Source organism: Cylas formicarius, unplaced genomic scaffold (assembly GCF_029955315.1).
Source record: "Cylas formicarius isolate icCylForm1 unplaced genomic scaffold, icCylForm1.1 PGA_scaffold_9__14_contigs__length_23061073, whole genome shotgun sequence".
NCBI lineage: Eukaryota > Metazoa > Arthropoda > Insecta > Coleoptera > Brentidae > Cylas > Cylas formicarius.
Window position 1 is genome coordinate 1,772,202 of NW_026844365.1, and position 17,037 is coordinate 1,789,238.

The 17,037-nt window shown below is 46.0% G+C and overlaps 5 protein-coding genes across 5 annotated transcripts; 2 read left to right on the plus strand and 3 right to left on the minus strand.

The window, feature by feature from the left end:
• Positions 1 to 140: 140 nt before the first annotated feature.
• LOC132707799 (uncharacterized) lies at positions 141 to 984 on the minus strand. Its single transcript, XM_060679749.1, has one exon. The coding sequence runs from the start codon at positions 832 to 834 to the stop codon at positions 292 to 294; it is 543 nt and encodes a 180-aa protein (XP_060535732.1). The 5' UTR covers positions 835 to 984; the 3' UTR covers positions 141 to 291.
• Positions 985 to 1,578: 594 nt separating this feature from the next.
• LOC132707377 (thioredoxin-related transmembrane protein 1) lies at positions 1,579 to 2,905 on the minus strand. Its single transcript, XM_060679210.1, has 4 exons — positions 2,600 to 2,905; positions 2,384 to 2,545; positions 1,957 to 2,326; positions 1,579 to 1,900 (listed from the first exon to the last, which is right to left on the minus strand). The coding sequence occupies exons 1-4, from the start codon at positions 2,734 to 2,736 to the stop codon at positions 1,793 to 1,795; spliced, it is 777 nt and encodes a 258-aa protein (XP_060535193.1). The 5' UTR covers positions 2,737 to 2,905; the 3' UTR covers positions 1,579 to 1,792.
• Positions 2,906 to 3,173: 268 nt separating this feature from the next.
• On the minus strand, positions 3,174 to 5,194 carry LOC132707306 (ubiquitin carboxyl-terminal hydrolase 39). Its single transcript, XM_060679099.1, has 5 exons — positions 5,043 to 5,194; positions 4,730 to 4,987; positions 4,503 to 4,678; positions 3,504 to 4,207; positions 3,174 to 3,452 (listed from the first exon to the last, which is right to left on the minus strand). Exons 1-5 carry the CDS (start codon positions 5,116 to 5,118, stop codon positions 3,206 to 3,208), a joined length of 1,461 nt encoding a protein of 486 aa, XP_060535082.1. The 5' UTR covers positions 5,119 to 5,194; the 3' UTR covers positions 3,174 to 3,205.
• A 125-nt stretch (positions 5,195 to 5,319) lies between these two features.
• On the plus strand, positions 5,320 to 13,319 carry LOC132707155 (probable leucine--tRNA ligase, mitochondrial). Its single transcript, XM_060678874.1, has 8 exons — positions 5,320 to 5,464; positions 5,520 to 5,735; positions 6,049 to 6,968; positions 8,586 to 8,917; positions 8,972 to 9,145; positions 11,853 to 12,044; positions 12,100 to 12,335; positions 12,872 to 13,319. Exons 1-8 carry the CDS (start codon positions 5,372 to 5,374, stop codon positions 13,295 to 13,297), a joined length of 2,589 nt encoding a protein of 862 aa, XP_060534857.1. The 5' UTR covers positions 5,320 to 5,371; the 3' UTR covers positions 13,298 to 13,319.
• Positions 13,320 to 13,693: 374 nt separating this feature from the next.
• Positions 13,694 to 16,881, plus strand: LOC132707156 (facilitated trehalose transporter Tret1-like). Its single transcript, XM_060678875.1, has 2 exons — positions 13,694 to 13,877; positions 15,462 to 16,881. Exons 1-2 carry the CDS (start codon positions 13,724 to 13,726, stop codon positions 16,772 to 16,774), a joined length of 1,467 nt encoding a protein of 488 aa, XP_060534858.1. The 5' UTR covers positions 13,694 to 13,723; the 3' UTR covers positions 16,775 to 16,881.
• The last annotated feature ends 156 nt before the right edge of the window (positions 16,882 to 17,037 follow it).

Here is a 17,037-nt window from a genome sequence, read left to right on the forward strand (position 1 = left end):
GAGTTTTTACCTCTGAAATCGAGTACTTTCGGTTCCGGTATACTCGGTGATTGTCCCACTTTAAAACTGCGACATATTTTAAACAAGCTTGCAAAATTTCGTCATTTCTATGGTCCGTGATCACAAGGAGACAACGAAAGCTCAGTCGACGTGTTTTTATTTATTTTACTTTTTATTATAAACGCGTTAAATTTACAATAACACAACGAAACGTGGATAGAGCGGCGCTTTCAGGTAGCCGCCGCATGATTTAAACGTACAATAAAACGAAGGCCTTAGCCCTAACCCTAATCATTTGGCTGCCAAGGCGTTGGACAGCCAGTCGAGTCCCTCGTAAAGGCCGGTGCCGGTAGTCGCGCATGTACCCTGTATATACCAGTTCCTGTTTCTCATCGCGTTCAGCTTAAGTTTGTCGGTCAGTTCGGCGATCGACATCGCGTTCGGCAAATCTTGCTTGTTGGCGAACACCAGCAGCACGGAATTGCGCAGCTCTTCGTCGTCTAACATGCTGTGCAGTTCGGACTCGGCTTCGGCTATCCTCTCCCTGTCGTTCGAGTCCACCACGTAAATGACACCGTCCGTGTTGGCGAAATAGTGCCTCCACAATTTCCGAATCTTTGTCTGACCGCCGACGTCCCAGACGGTGAACGAGATGTTTTTGTACTCTACTGTTTCGACGTTGAACCCTATCGTGGGTATCGTCGTCACGATCTCTCCGAGCTTCAGTTTGTAGAGAATCGTGGTCTTTCCCGCGGCGTCGAGGCCCACCATCAGTATCCTCATCGGTTTCTTGCTGAACAGCCTCGAGAATACTGACGACAAAGTTAGACCCATTTTCGGGCGCGATAGTCCCTATTAAACACCGATAACGTCGTATGGCCCCGCGAAAACAAAACTCGCGAGAACTCACATAAGTTTACGTGGCAAAGGCGCACGGTTTCCGAAAAATCGTAGTCTGACAAATTCACGCTTGCGAATGTACGAATCGACTGTCACCCGCTGATGCGAAAACGGTCAGATGCGGCCGCGGAACACAGGCTTGCACGTAACACTGCTTGTGTTGATCACCAACGCAAGTTTGTTATTATTTTTGGAGGTGTGTAACTTTATGCATTATTTGAAGCTTTCGCACTTGATTAGAAGTAACGTTTTTCGCAGTTAACCCGCAAAATTCGATTCCGAATAATGTTCGATTCATATGTGATATTCCGCGGGAGTCGCTACATATGATTAGAGTTTATGAGGTAAATTTTTGTGTGCATCTCAAAACTTAATCAAACACATTTCCCATTTCCCGGACTTAACCCAAGCTTTTACCGTAACGCCAACACGAAAGCGCGTAACTAAACACGTTGAATTCAAAATAGTGTAAAAAAAAGGAATCAGCCTTTAACACCCAATAAAGTGACCTAAGGGTTAAATATCATTTCATATTTCGAAGGAGCTGTCTGCATTAGGTAACGTCCTCCGCGGTATGTACGCTTATAAAAGAAAACGGAGTAGCACAGACCACTGAACTTTCGCGCCGCCACCTACGAGCCGGTAGAGAAAATTTTGCATTTGGAATAAAATCCCGTTAATAAAATTAGATTTATTTCTGGAGCGTGACAATTGTACAAAATATGACGTAGTCCACGAAAACACGGACCGGCGAATCACGGCGCCGAACTATCCTAAATATTTTATTGTCGGCACCACAGGTCCCCTTTCACTGCGCGCGGTTAGTTCAGTTAAAAAAAAAGGCAACATAAAGCGACCTAACCTCAAACCGAGCGCAACTGTTTTTTTGTCACTAATTTTTAGTTTCGCGTTTTCTGAGGGCCGAGTCCCCACCCGGCCCGTCTTTTGCCTTGTCTTCCGTTTCGTTGTCCAACAAATCGTCTTTGATATCGTCGTCGTTCTGGAAAAATCAAAAACCATCAATTTGGGAGACTCACATACTAAAGTCCCGCTTACTAGTTCATCGTCGCTGTCCTTGTCTTTGACTCGCGACTTTTTCGTCGCCGCCTGTTTCGGAGGACAGACCAAGTCGATGGCGCACACTAGCAATAATCCGAGACACGCCCCCAGAATAATGGTGGCCACCGCGAATATCAAATAAGACGCGATCGTCGGCAGACCGTATTCGTTGGTTAGGGTTCCGTGGAGTTGTCTGAGCGACTGAGACAGTTTGAAAAAGGACGACACGACGCTCATCTGCAAGGAGTTGGGGGATTTCCAGCTTGGCACCGGCTCAACGGATTCCCATTTGCGTTCCTCCACGAACAGACTAAAGCTGTCCTTGTCCCGCGAGCCCTTGTACTGCCTAAACTGGCCGTTGTAAACGCTGAAACGAACGCAAACGCGTGTAAAAGGCGCGACCGCGCCGTATATTAGGTCTCACTGAAAAATGGTAGGCAAAGCGGTGACCATGAAGCGACCGCTCAAGCCGGGCGACGTCGTGACGTCGACGGCGCCCACTTTGATGCCGAGCGCGGGGCCCGACTTGGAAAACTCCTCCCAGCGTTGCTCGAGAGCCTTGCAGGCGGGGCACCAAGGCGCGTAGCTACGACAAAGAGACACGGGTTACGCGGCATTCGCGAATTCGGGCGCGACTCACAATTCGACCATCCATTCGCCTTCGAGGATCTGCGTCCAGTTGTTTTCGTCCAGTTCGGCGACTTTTTGGGCAGCGGTGGTCGAAAGCACGCAAGTTAGTAGCAGAAAAGCGACGCGGATCGATTTTTCGCGAGACATTTTGACGGTCGCGAAACGAAACAATTGAAAGGCGCGGATGTTTATTGTCGACGGTTCCGGAGATTGACTTGGGTTTAGGCGTAAATATCGCGCATTTTCCGCGTGAACGCGATCTGCTCCATTCAACAACAGTTATCGCGACGAGACGTCAAAAGTTTCGATCCACAGATAAAAAACCGCACGGCGGCACGTGAATTTTGCGTCACAGAACACCAAAGATTATCGTCACACGCGACGGAAATAAATTTTAAACCAAAACGTAGGCATTTTGTTTTAATCTGAATTCGCGAAGAGCGACCATCGCCGCTCAGCAGCATTTGAAGTAATAATCATAATTTTAAAGCCTCTTTAAGTAATACGCATTGCGTTGTCACCCTTACGCGCCAGATATTTTTTCGGCGTCAACTGTCAAAAATTTAAAAATAAAACTCGATTGGTAAATGTAAAATGTTTAATGTCGCGCGTCCGATTAAGAACACCTGAGCTCGTAAATCTGTATATAAGCCTCTGTTAAAGTGATCATTTGCGGTAGAATATCGGTGACGTGGAGGTCCTGCATCTCGTACCACTGACCGGTGGATTTCTGCAGTATGTGCACCCGATACGTGCCTTTGCTGGGCTCGCCGTCGTGCACGATGTTTGCGACGAGGTCGTAAATTGTATTTTTGTGTTTCGATTTGACGTCGGCCGTGAGAAACTCGCCGAAATCGACGTTCCTGCAAAAGCGACCTGCTAAAGGGGCAATTACGAAAAACACCCGCACTTACTTGACTGGGAAATTGACTATCGTGGGGTTTTTCTCGACGAAGAACGTGTTCTTCGTGAATCTCTTGATGTACAAGATCAAGTAGGGCGGCAGTTTGGTGATCTCGAAGCGCTTCAAAAAGTTCTCCTTGTAAGTTTTGTATTCCTTCTCCGATTGGCCGTTGAACTTTGTTAGGAGCTGGTACAAGTTCACCTGCGGTATGATATTCTCCTTAAATTCGTCGATAAACAGGGGCGGAGGCGGCAGGTCGCACGTCAGATACAAAAACGGACTCTCCGTTTCCGTTTCCTGATACTCCTCCGTCAACATCAGGGACCGTTTTTGCTTCTCGTCCAAATCGATCGGTGGTATTTTTCGAGTGTAAATCTTCATATTGCCGAGGAACGACTTGTATATTATGGAGCTGTCCTTCTTTTTCGACCCGTTCAGGGCCTTGTGGAGGGCGTTGAGGAACCACGAGAGGAAATCGATCGGGTCACCCTGCTGCGTGAACTGAAACTGCTTTTTGCTCCACAAGACGACGGCCTGCAACATCTCGTGGGGTGACACGTGCGCCTTGAAATTCCTCGGGTTCCACAGTTTTCGGGTGAGCTCGCCGTACCGCTGCACCAGCAGGTACGCCGAGTCGCCAGGAGGCCTTTTTATCTTACCGTAGTTTTCTTCCCTCAGGAAGAAATTGCGTAGCGGCGACACGTGGGACAGGGCCTGAAAACCGCTTGTACAAACGTGGGGCCCCTTTTAACTGTTTTATTTTCGAAAAAAACGTTTATGATAAAAGTTAATTAAATATTTATTTAAATATAAGGTAAGCAAGTGTGTACATTACTTTAAAAATAAAAAGTAAAAAATGTAAAAAATAATTTATTACATAATATATATGTTTAAAATGAACTTAAAGGACCTTCAAAGACTTCCAGTTTAAAAAATATATAACTTAACATGCATGGTATGTAATATTAAGTCTAGTTATCAACTTCTACAAGTTTTGCGTAAATTGTACCTGCAAAACTACGTTGCAGTAGTCGTTGGCTTTGATGTTGTTGAGGCCCACTATCCCGGGCATGTACAGGGTCCCGTCTATCGCTCTCGAGAGTTTCGTGTTATTGTCCAGATTTTTTATGTGGTTTTCGGTAAAAGTCGGATTTAAGACGTACTTTATGTCGTCCAGCGAAGAATCTACGGGTCGCTCGGTTATAGCACTCCTTGAGTTAACACAAACATACAAACCAATGATTTCGTAATTGTCGGGCAAACAATAAAACTTCAGCGTGTGCAGGTTGAGGTACACGTGATGGCCTTCCGCCACCGAATGGGTATAGGCGTGGGTGTTTGTGCCCCTACCCTGAAAGTACTTGCCGCATACGAGGCAGCAGTACACGTTGATCCTCGTCAATGAAACAGAACACAGTTTTTCGAAATCAAAGTCCAAATATTGACGGTTTATCGTGTCCAAATACGGGCAGAGTCGCGTATTGGTTCTAGAGCCTACAAGTAAACAGGTTAAGGAACGCACGCTAAAAACGTCGGTTCGGTGTGTCACCCGGGGATTCGGCTTGCCCTTTGCCGGGGACTTCATCTCGCTTGACTTTTTTACTCGGAGGCTCTTCGTCGCTCATTATTTATCGTTTTGTTTACGCGAAGCGAGTGACCTAACCTTCAACCCATAGAACGAGGGCTGGTCAGTTGCGCGACGTGCTTGGATAAACTTCCATTCCGTTTTGTTTAACGCGCCGTTTGAATAAGCACACGTTCACGCGCAACGGCCGGAATATAAATGCCGAAGAACCAAGGATCCGAATTAGACCGCTAGCGATTCACCGAATTATAGGTTATGTTCGATGTAAATAAAATTACGAATGTCGTTAAAACATGACAATTTTATTACGAAAAGTGGTCGTTGGGGTGGCGTCGAACAACCCTCGGGCGTCGTACGCGAGGTCGCTGTCGGGCCTGCAGTTATGGGTACGTTCCGTCCTCTCGGCGCACGCAAAATTCAAAAACCGGGCTCCAATTGCAGAGCGAGGATATTTCATCGGACATTAAGCTGCGAATTGAAGACCACTGGCGCGGCAAGATTGCCGAAACGTCTAGCGACGACGGCGCCGCCGGAAAACAGAAATATTACGTGCTGTCCATGTTCCCGTACCCCTCGGGGTCCTTGCACATGGGTCACATCCGAGTCTACGCGATCAGCGACACTGTGGCGCGTTTCCAACGGATGAACGGCAAAAACGTGAGTTTTCGCGCGTTCGGGGCAATTTGATAGCATTGAAAAAAACAACTGTGGCGTAAATAGAACGCATGTTTTTATTTAAGCTTTAAAACGATAATCACAATAAAACACATCGCAAGCAACGTGAAACGTTCCGGCATACGAGTTCACCGTGATTTTTCACTGCACAAGCACAGGATAAACATAAAAAATAAAATTAAAGATGAATAAATTCCTGCAGTGCTTCTTCTTCTTTACTTCTATTCGCATGCTTCGTTTGAAGCTAACGTATACTTGGGCCATAGCGCCAGGGTCACTCGCCCATCCGTTGCAGGTAATCCACCCGATCGGTTGGGACGCGTTCGGCTTGCCCGCAGAGAACGCCGCGATGGAACGCGAAACAGACCCGTCCGAGTGGACGCTGGACAACATCGCGCGCATGAAATCGCAACTGAAACGGCTCGGTTGCAGTTTCGACTGGGAACGCGAGATCGCCACCTGCGATCCGAGTTACTACCGCTGGACGCAAGACTTATTCCTTAAGCTGTACGACGCGGACCTCGTGTATCGTAAAGAGGCGCTCGTTAACTGGGATCCGGTCGACGGGACCGTCTTGGCCGACGAGCAGGTCGACGAGAACGGCAACTCGTGGAGATCGGGTGTCAAAGTCGAGAAAAAATTACTGCGTCAGTGGTTCGTGCGCACCACGAGGTTCGCGAAAGCGTTGTACGACGGCCTGGCCGATCCGACCCTGGAAGACTGGCGTGACATCAAAAAACTGCAGCGGCACTGGATCGGCGAGTGCGCGGGGGTGAATTTCGATTTTTTTGTCGACGGAGTCGACTCGGACCGCGTGACCGTGTGGACGGACAAACCAGAGTATATAAAACACGTGAAGTTCGTGGTCGTCGCCGGTAGTCACGCGTTGGCGCGAAAAGAGGGCGCCACTGGCGTCGGTAAATTAAAAACTTGCCTAAAAAACCCGTTCGGCGACGAGTCGGTGCCGGTTTTCGTCACGGACGAGTTGAAATTCGCGCCACCTATCGACAGTTTCCTCGGTATTCCGGGCGCCTGCGAGATAGCGGCCCGATTCGCCGACACACGCGGTGTCAGCTACGAACCGTTAGCGGCAGTCGAAGACGCACATAACCTCGAACGCACGAGGGATGAGGTGTGCTCCGAGGCTCGGAAATGGGGCTTCGGGGGCTACTGGTCCAGCGCCAAGCTCCGTGATTGGCTCATATCGCGGCAAAGGTAATAAAGTTTGACAGCTCGTTACGCGTGTGGTCTGTGGCACAAACCACAGACCATACGACTAGCGGTCCATGGTTAAAAAAAAACAAAGAAAATAGAAAGCTCCTTTTTCTTTAACACTCAATATTTCGTCACTTAGTATACGATTCTTAATAATGGTAGGCAAAAGTTGCGCTAACGGGGGTAGCGAAAAAAAAAAAAAACAATAAAAAAACAATCGATATAAATAATGACAAAAAGCATAAAAATAACCTACTCCGTGGATCAACAACGCAATGCGAATACGCGGCCGAACATAACATTATCTGTTGTTTAACTGAAAAATGTTACAGTATATATTGCTTATTTGCTGTGTATCAGACTTGTAATTAATTTAATTTTTAATTGAACTTTTGCCTACCATTATTAAAAATTGTATACTAAGTGTTTATCTCTTTGTTTCATTATGTCGCTTCGTTCATTTACCTTAACTGTAAAGTATTGTTTTGACGAACTATGTGGTAGACTCTAATTTTGTAAGTATTTCTCACGATTGTTTTAATTGTTTTAATTGTTTTAATATAGTTTGACCTGTTGTTTTCATTAAATTTTATTTCACTCCTGAAGAAGTCAACAAATAAATTGACGAAATATTGAGTTTTAAAGAAAAAGGAGCTTTCTATTTTCTTTGTTTTTTTTTAACCACGGACCGCTACCCGATATCCTTTGAAATCAAATAAGTTTAGTACGGTCGATATAAGAAGAAATTACAAGTATATATATATATATATATATATATATATATATATATATATATATATATATATATATATATATATATATATATATATATATATATATATATATATATATATATATATATATATATATATATATATATATACTTCTTGGCAAACAAAAAAATGTGTGGAACTTTTTTTTTTATTCTTTTTTGAATTCTCATTTTTCTTTCCATAAAGTTTTCCTTCTCTTGCTCCAACTGCAAAAGGACACTAAACACTATAACAAACAAAAGTGAGGTTAGGCTACTATTTTTTTTCTTTTAATGAAGAAAGTAGTTTGTTTTAAGTTTCTTAAATTTTTGAATAAATAATAACTAATATGCTGAGCCTTCACAAAGGTCAACGTGACTTAAATGAATTGTACAGGTTCGAGTCTAATGATTTTTAGTCATGTCTTTTGTTCTTTTTCTTAAGTAGGTAATTTAATAAATGTTGTTCGCTTCGCAAAAATGGTGGCAGTTTTAATACTTGGCGCGACGATCATTTTCAACTTAAAAATAACCGCAAACTCACGAAAACATGTGACGTCACAGTACGTATTTAGCGGGAAAGTTCAAATTTTAATCATTTATTGCGACATTATTACTTCTGGTAAAAATATTTAGGGGGAAGTCTCGAAGTCTTATTCGATTCGTTAGTTCTCTATACGTAATTACTATTCGTTGGTCCGTGTCGTGGGCCACTTCTTCTTTGCATTGGGCGATACTTCTATAACCGCTCGCCCAACTGGTAGAATATCGAGAACGCTATTCTGTGGCGATAATAGCACGAAGAAAAATGTTAGCGTTTTACACTTTCGTTGAAAATAGCAAGCAGAGTTTAATATTCTCGCAAGGTACTGGGGCACGCCCATCCCGATAGTGCACTGCGCTTCTTGCGGTACCGTCGCGGTACCCCGCGAACATCTCCCCGTGCGTTTACCGAAACTGACCGCCCTCACGCAGAAAGGTAAGTCGCCGCTGGCCGAGGTCTCGGACTGGGTGAATACCAAGTGTCCCCAGTGCGGGGGGGCGGCCGCGAGGGAAACGGACACGATGGACACGTTCGTCGACAGCGCGTGGTACTTCCTGAGGTACCTCGACCCCGGCAACACCTCGGAGATGTTCGGCCGCCACAAAGTCTTCGAAGGGATGCCGGTCGACTTGTACATCGGCGGCAAGGAGCACGGTAGGTGCCCCCGGGGGGCGATGCTGATGTCACGCGAATTGTTTTCCGTTGCAGCCGTGCTGCATTTGTATTACGCGCGATTCGTCGGCCATTTTCTGCACTCGCTCGGTCTCGTGCCGACGGCGGAGCCGTTCAAGCGACTCCTGGTGCAGGGCATGGTGATGGGCAGGAGTTTCCGCGTCAAGGGCACCGGACGCTACCTAGCGGAGGACCAGGTCGACGTCATCGGTGATTACGTGGCGCAATCGGTGGGGGTTGACGTTTGTCGGACGGTGTACACACAAACACACACGCACACACAATGTTTTACCTACCTTAAGAAAAATAGTCGCGCGTCCGGCGAACTTCACTGAACCCTAATCCCCCCGCCGCACGGTGAACCAGGACGACCCAAAAAGTTTGGAAAATTCCAAATTTTACTTTTTGTTTCTCCCAAGATAATTTCCGCAGCTTTATCCGTCTTTTTTTCGCGATTTTCGAATGTTTTTGGACCTTGCTTTGTCCGAAGTTTGAAGGAATCGACTTCGTATTCGGTATATATATATATACAGTTTTGACCCGTGACGGAACTTAATGAAAATGAAGGGGGGGCCGGGTGGTCGGGAAGTATTCTAAAAAATAAAATAAAAAATCGTGCGTGCAAGGGTCTACAAAAAACATAATTTTTCAAAAACTGTTTACGAGACCAAAAAAAAATCTCGAACCAGAAGAAGCAGAAGATACGGCTCTATAAGCTTTTATTCTTGACAATTGTTTATAACTGAAAGACTATGATTCAGATCTCACTTTCTTTTATGTTGCGATATAGTCCGCCTAGACATCAAAAACTTTTGCTTTTAAGGTTTTCACCTATTGTAGAGGGTGTTCCCGATATTCCGTGCTAAATGAGAAATGGTGTCTTAAATTTACAGATATCGAATTCAATTTTACCAGAGAAGTAAAAGTTCGTGTCCACATTTCAACGGTAGAAATTGGGCGGAATCAAATTTTACCAAGTATTTTTAAATATGGCTAATTGGATCAAACGGAGTCATAGGCCGCATCAAGAGGTACAATTTTTGTATTTGCGGTTTTCGTCTATCACATACACTGCTCGGGATATTCGAAAAAATCCATATTGAAATCGTTATTTCGGGGGCTGTCAAGACGCGATGACGTCATTGATTATTACGGCATGGTTTCAGATAAAACTTATTTTCTCGGAAAACCATTTAATATTTTCAAAAAATTCTTGAACCAGGACGCGTGGAAGATCCAGGGCCTCTACTTCGAACATTGTTTGAATCATATACAGGGTGTGTCGTTTATCGGCAAAAAATTTAAACGATCCTACAAATTTCCGTTTTTATGGCTAAATTATTGGCGATAAATGAAAAACCGTTAAATTTTATTTGACAGTATCGTAAACCGTGTCGTGAGGGAGTGTTCCGGTTTCCTCCTCGTCTAAGCAACTCTCGCGAGGTTGACTCCCAACTATCTCGCCAACGTTTAGGTTGTCGTCCAGTGTAGGTCTTCTGCCATGGGGTACGTTGTTGCGAATTATTATGGCCATTCTGTCGGGGCCCATTCTACTGACATGCTGGTTCCATTCTCCTCTTCTCTGCATTATCCATCTGACAACGTCATGTGTTTGGCACTTTTCTCTTATGTCTACATTTTTCTGTCTGTCCCTCAATGTGTATCCAGTTATCATTCTTAAGGTCTTCATTTCAGTAGTTCGTAGGATTCTCTTTGTTACTGATGTTTCAGCTCTGGTTTCCGCACCATATGTCATCACTGGTCGTACGCAGGTTTTGTAAATTCTCGACTTACACTCTGCACTCAAATGTTTGTTTTTCCATATGGCATATTTAAGATGTCCTGATATTGGGGCAGCTTTATTGGCTTGTTTCCTTACTTCTTCTTCCAGGAATCCAGAGCTTGTAATTTTGCATCCCAGGTATTTTATTACCAATTTTCTCCTTTGCAATTTGGTCTTATTTGTGGAAATTTGCATGTTAAGTTTTTCTGCCTGTCTGTTAAAAGCTTGTTGCATTCTTTGGAGGTCGTCCTCTGGCTCCGCAATAAGTACTGCGTCATCGGCATAGCATAATGTGTTTACTTTATGTGTTCCCATTCGATATCCTAATACAGTATTCTTAACGGTTTTTATTAATTGGTCCATGATTGTGTTGAATAGCAGAGGGCTGAGACTGTCGCCCTGGCGAATACCAGTTGTAATTCGGAGATGCTCCGTTAAGGTAAAGTTTGTTCTTATTTGGCTTGTTGTGTTTGTGTTTAAGTCTTTGATAAATTCTGTGAGTTTTCTCGAGACATTACTGCTTTCCAAGATGGTGATAATGTCTTTTAGTTGGACTCTATCAAAGGCTTTTGTTAAATCTATAAAGCATAGATAGGCTGGAGAGTTATATTCTAAAGATTTTTCAGCCAGTTGCCTGAGTATGAGTAATGCATCGGTAGTGGGGCGGTTTCTTCGGAATCCTTGTCGTTCCTCGCGTATTGGCACTGTTGAGGAGATTTTATCCGCAATGATCTTAGTCAAAAATTTTGGCGAGGTGCTCAGTAATGTTATCCCTCGATAGTTTGCTGGGTCTGTTTTATTTCCCTTTTTAAAAATGGGTATTGTTATACTTTGTTTCCATTCCTCTGGTATTTTCTTATATTGTAATATAATGTTAAACAGTTTTGTATATTGGTCCGCAGGAGCGCAATAGAAAAACAACACGTATGTTCTTTCCTTTTACAATGAAAAGCTGCTTCGCGCCACACGCTAAGAACTTGCCCCGCCCAGCGACGATTTTTCGAAAGCCATCTTGTTAGTTTGGATTTAATTGCCATATCACAAAAATAGCCTCGACATAATTTTTCAAACTTTTCTGGTCATCCTGCCCCAGTGTGCGCAGCCGGGTTTAACGTGAACCTTTCCCCCCACCAGACTCGAAACGTAATAAGGCGGTCGCGAAGGCGACGGGGGAGGCGGTCGCCGTCACGTGGGAGAAGATGAGCAAGTCGAAGCGCAACGGCGTCGACCCGGACGCCATGTTCGCGCGCTACGGCGTCGACACGACCCGCCTCCTGATGCTGGCCGACGTCGCGCCCACGTCGCACCGCCACTGGACCGCCGACAGTAACCGCGTGGCCGCGAAAGTGAGGTTAGGTGCGTCACGGCGTCCTCTTTTCAGCGTTTCCGGGCGTGTTGGGCTGGCAACATCGCCTCTGGCTGACGGTGCGCGAGTTTTTGAAGACGCGCGGCGGCGCGCCGCCCCCGCCACTCTCTGAAGAAGAGTTCGAGCGGCACGAGGCGGATCTGAGAGACGCGCGCAACTACTACGTCCGCGGCGCCACCTTCAACTACGCCATCTCGCAACAGCTGAGCGTCGCGGTGTCGAAACAGCAAGGCCTCACCACGAGGCTAAGGGTAAGCCGGTTTTACGCCGTCTCCTGCTTAATTGCTACACCAAATAACGTTTGGTTTACCCCTCGTTTGTAAGACGTGCAAAGAGGAAGAGAAACTTGCATCTTTCTTATCTCGCTTATCGTTGTAATAAAGGACGCCGATCATGTCTCAGGAACCGTTCTTACGTCTGGCCATTTTATGGCCGCTTGGGGACGTAACTTCTACTATAAAATATAAAAATAATTCAAATTAACCTATATCAAAATTAGTTTTAACGTAATCTATTCCAGATAAGGAACCTTTTTTGTTTGAACTATCCTTTTCTATTCTACTACTATGCGTTAATGAAGTTTATCGGCCTCTAGTTGTTAATTTTAGACTTCCTCTTCTTCTTTCCTCGGTGCTAGTTACTAACCAACCCTACGATCACTACTTTTTCTCCAATAACAACGCGTTTCCTTTTATTTCTGTACTCGTAGCCTCTGGATATTATTAATTCGATTGTTCGGCATTTTTGGCGTCCCGAATACCGTACCTAACCTCAAAATTCGTCGCAGAGGGCGCCGGCGGCGGTTTTCGCGCGCGGCGCCGAGTTCGAGCGCGCCCTCGCCGCCCAGATCGTGATGCTTGCACCCATGGCGCCTCATTTCGCGTCCGAACTGTGGTCCGGCTTCGTCGCCGCCCCCGGCAGGCTCGCGACGTCCGGCATCGCGTGGGACGAGCCCGTCTTGTGTCAGCGGTGGCCCGAAGTGGACGCGGACTACGAGCTCGAGCTCTCCTGCCAGGTCAACGGCCACGAGTACTGCTCGGTGAAGATGCCCCGGGTCCGGTTAGAAGCGCTCACGACGGACGAGGCCTACGACGAGGCCGTCGGACGCATGCGCGACGTCCCCGATCCGCGGGCCATCACCGGCGTCGAGTTCAGACGGCACCGGAGCTGCGACGCCATCTTGAATGTGTTCCTTGACAGGTCGAGGTTGTAGATTGTAGGAAATAAAGCACTACGAGGTGACGGGGGACGTTTTACTGCGCAAAAAATGTATCCGGGGTCGTTAGAAGGGTATCGTCGGCACTGACGTCACACCGTTCTTGCTCCGACCGTCCGCCGAGCAAGGGGTGCTCTTGGTTTTTGCGTTTAATTTATTCGAAAATTTCCGTTCTCATGACAGAATGATTTGTTTATTGGTTTCAAAGCACAAATAAGAGGTCTAGCGATCGTTTCAACGACATTATTGTCGCAAAAAAAAACTAAATATTGGCTAATGGTTTGACTAATGGACTGAAATAAAAAAGAAAGTAACGAAAGTTGCGTTCGTTATCTCTAAGGAGCGTCGGCAGGCCTTGGACGGCCGCCGTTCAATTGTTCGTGGAAGGGAAGACAATTGAGCGAGCGTGGAATTTTTTCGGCAATGATCGATAAAGCGTTGATTGGCTCAATTGGTCAATTAAAACGCGATGGGCGCCGCGAATGTGTTAGCGCAGTCCGGTGCCGCGGAATGTCGAAAATCGTCCGCAATGGCCCCTCCGGCACCAAGATTTACCAGTACGTCGCGGCCGTCACCGGTAAGTTGGAAATTTGATTGGTATTGGCATTAGGGAGAAATGTAATGAACAAGGCTATTCCAGTCTAATTTTTGACGCAAATACCCTTAATACCGCCCCAAGGGCCGAACTTTTCAAATATTCATTTAACATAATTAAAAATACTAACACGAAAGTTTTTGAAGTAGTATCTAAAAGAAAAGTGGTGGGGGTGCTCCAACGTTTCCGGAAACACATACCGATAGTTTCCAAAATGGCTTGGCTTGGTAAGTGAGGTAATTGCGATTGAGTACTCTACCACCAGATGGCATTATCTGACACAATGGCAAAAAAAATCGGAAAAAAATGACGGTGACAATCACATCTTAATGTCTTTGTACTAACCTAATATATGTTGAATTTTGATAAGCTACAGGTTGCTATTGAAATAAAAATTCGTTGTTTATCTTAATTTTTAATATTATTGTGATTTATTAACCTGCTGGAACTCAACCGCGTTCAAATAGCATTAACTTAAAATCGGGAGTACCTCAAGGTAGTGTCCTAGGATCCGTACTGTACAGGGTTATTGGTAATTGGAGCGTTTTAACAGGGATAACATATTTCTGAACTAGATAGAGCAAAATCGACTTACATTTCATGGGCTCGATTTTTGAGAAACATTTACTTGTTAAAACCACACGGCGATATCTTCATTACCCACATGCATATAGGGAATTTTTCAATTTTCGGCCCTTTTGAAAATTGCCCATAACTTATTCATGGAAATTTTGGATTTGGATAAACACATTATTAGGGCTTTTTGTAAGGCAAATGCAGTGGGGTACAACAACAAATATATAACCTCTGTTGTAGTTTTTGGAAAGCTTGCCGATGAAAAGATAATAAAAGAATTTTTAATAAACGCCGATGACGTGCCATTTTTGGGGTGTAGATCGGAACGGAAAGACTGTTTTCTTTAATATGCCGTATATCAGTAGACATACACAACAGGAAAATACAAAACTTGTAACACGTCTTACGTTTTTACTCTCTCGTCACAGAACACACACTTGCCGCTCCATGCCACACATATTATGTACTATGTAAGTGTACCGTGCAATAGCATGGGTCTGTGTCTACACTATAAACTTGCAAAGCGAGCACATGTTACTTTTAAGTTTAGGAGAGCCTGCTTTAAAACTAATTTACTCCCTCTACTAAATCACTGCTGTAACGTCTTTGGTCGTTTGGTCCGTCGCTTTATTCCAAATTTAAGTTACATATGGCATCTTTTATGTCTTTGTTTTCACTTAGAAACATAAACAAACTTGATCTCCCTTGACTACTTCCAACTTACGCTCTAATTTCCTACCTGTGACAACTGCGATAATGATCATACCGCCTTGATTCACGCGCTAAACATCGCAACACCGTTATTGTGCCCGGTTGAACTACCTATTCGAAATATTTATAAACGAATCGCTCAGCAAAATCACCACGTACGTCAAAAATCCGCGCGGTCATAGACCACAGCGCCCGGCAGCGCCACGGAACACGCGCTCGGCATCTAGATTGGTGACAATTTAAACTTCGATAATCGATTTCGCTCTACGCCCGGCGCAGTCAACCTCGGCATCGTCTGCAGTGAGATGCACTACGGTTGGCCGTCGCCGTCGCTCCCGATCCTCACCAATGGCACCTACAGCTTCACGATCAGCCAGGAGGAGGGCTCGTGGCTCGCGGTCGCGCCTCTGATCGGCGCCATCTTCGGCGCGGCCGTTACCGGCTTCGTCGTCGACATTTTCGGCCGCAAACGGCTCATAGTTTTGTCGTCTGTGCCGTTCACCGCTTCCTGGTTATTCATCGCGGTGGCGCCCTCTAGCGTCCTCATGTTCGTCGCGAGGTTCGTCGCCGGCATGACCGACGGCCTCTCCTTCACGGCGGTGCCGATGTACCTGGGGGAGATCGCCGAGCCCAAAATCCGCGGCCTCATAGCGTCAATCTGCCCCTTGTGCATCCTCTTCGGGTACCTGCTGATCAACGTCTTGGGTTCCTACCTTCCGATAGACACGACAGCGTACGTGGCTGTGTCCGTACCGATCCTCCTCCTCGTCACTTTCGTCTGGATGCCCGAAAGTCCGTACTTCTACGTGATGAAGGGCCGCGTCTCTGAAGCTAGACGCAGCCTGCAGAAGTTCCGGGGCCGCGACGACGTCTCCGCCGAGCTGGACCGCATATCCGAAGCCGTGCGCGAGCAGAACGCGCGCCGCGGTCACTTTCTGGATCTGGTGCGCGTGCGCAGCAACCGCAAAGCGCTGATCATTGCGCTGGGGGTGCGCGGCATCCAGCAGCTGAGCGGCACGTCCGCCATTATGTTCTTCTGCAAGCAAGTGTTCGAGGAGTCGCGCGATTTCCTGCCCTCCAGCGTCGGCACCATCGTCTACTTCTCGGTGCACCTGGTGCTGAGCGGCGTCGCCTCTTTCGTGGTCGACGTCTCCGGCAGGAGGCCGCTGCTGATCTTCTCCGTGGTCGGTACCGCCGTCAGCCTCTTCCTGAACGGTTCGTATTTGTACGTCAAGGAGCGGACGGACGTCGACACGAGCGGTTTCAATTTTCTGCCGATGGTCGCGCTGCTGATGTACGTCGTCTTCTTCAGCGCCGGCTTGCAGATCATCCCGCTTCTGATCATGGGCGAGTTGTTCCCGACCAACGTGAAGGCGTTCGCGCTCTGCGTCATGGACGTCTACTTCAGCGTGATCGTCACGTGTATATCGAAGTTTTTCTATTGGTCGAGCATGAGCTTCGGAATGCACGTGCCTTTCTTCGCGTTCGGCTGCTGCTGCGTGGTCGGGCTGGCGTTTATACTGTTCACTGTGCCGGAGACCAAAGGCAAGACGCTCGAGGACATCCAGAACGAGCTGAAGGGCGAGAAGTGAACTGGGTGGGCGTCGCCGTGGGTGAAACGAACGAGCAAACTTTTTCAAAGGATGCGTGTAGCCGCAGTTTGGAAATGTTAATACAATAAACGAAATACGAAATTTAATTGGCGAATTATTTATTTCCAATTAGTCTATTTTTATATTCCGATACTGAGATTGGTAACTTAAAAAATAAATAATATATTGGAAAAGTACAGTTTATTCAAAAATTTGACAATAAAATAAAGTAATAAAAAATATTACGAATAAAACAATTTTTT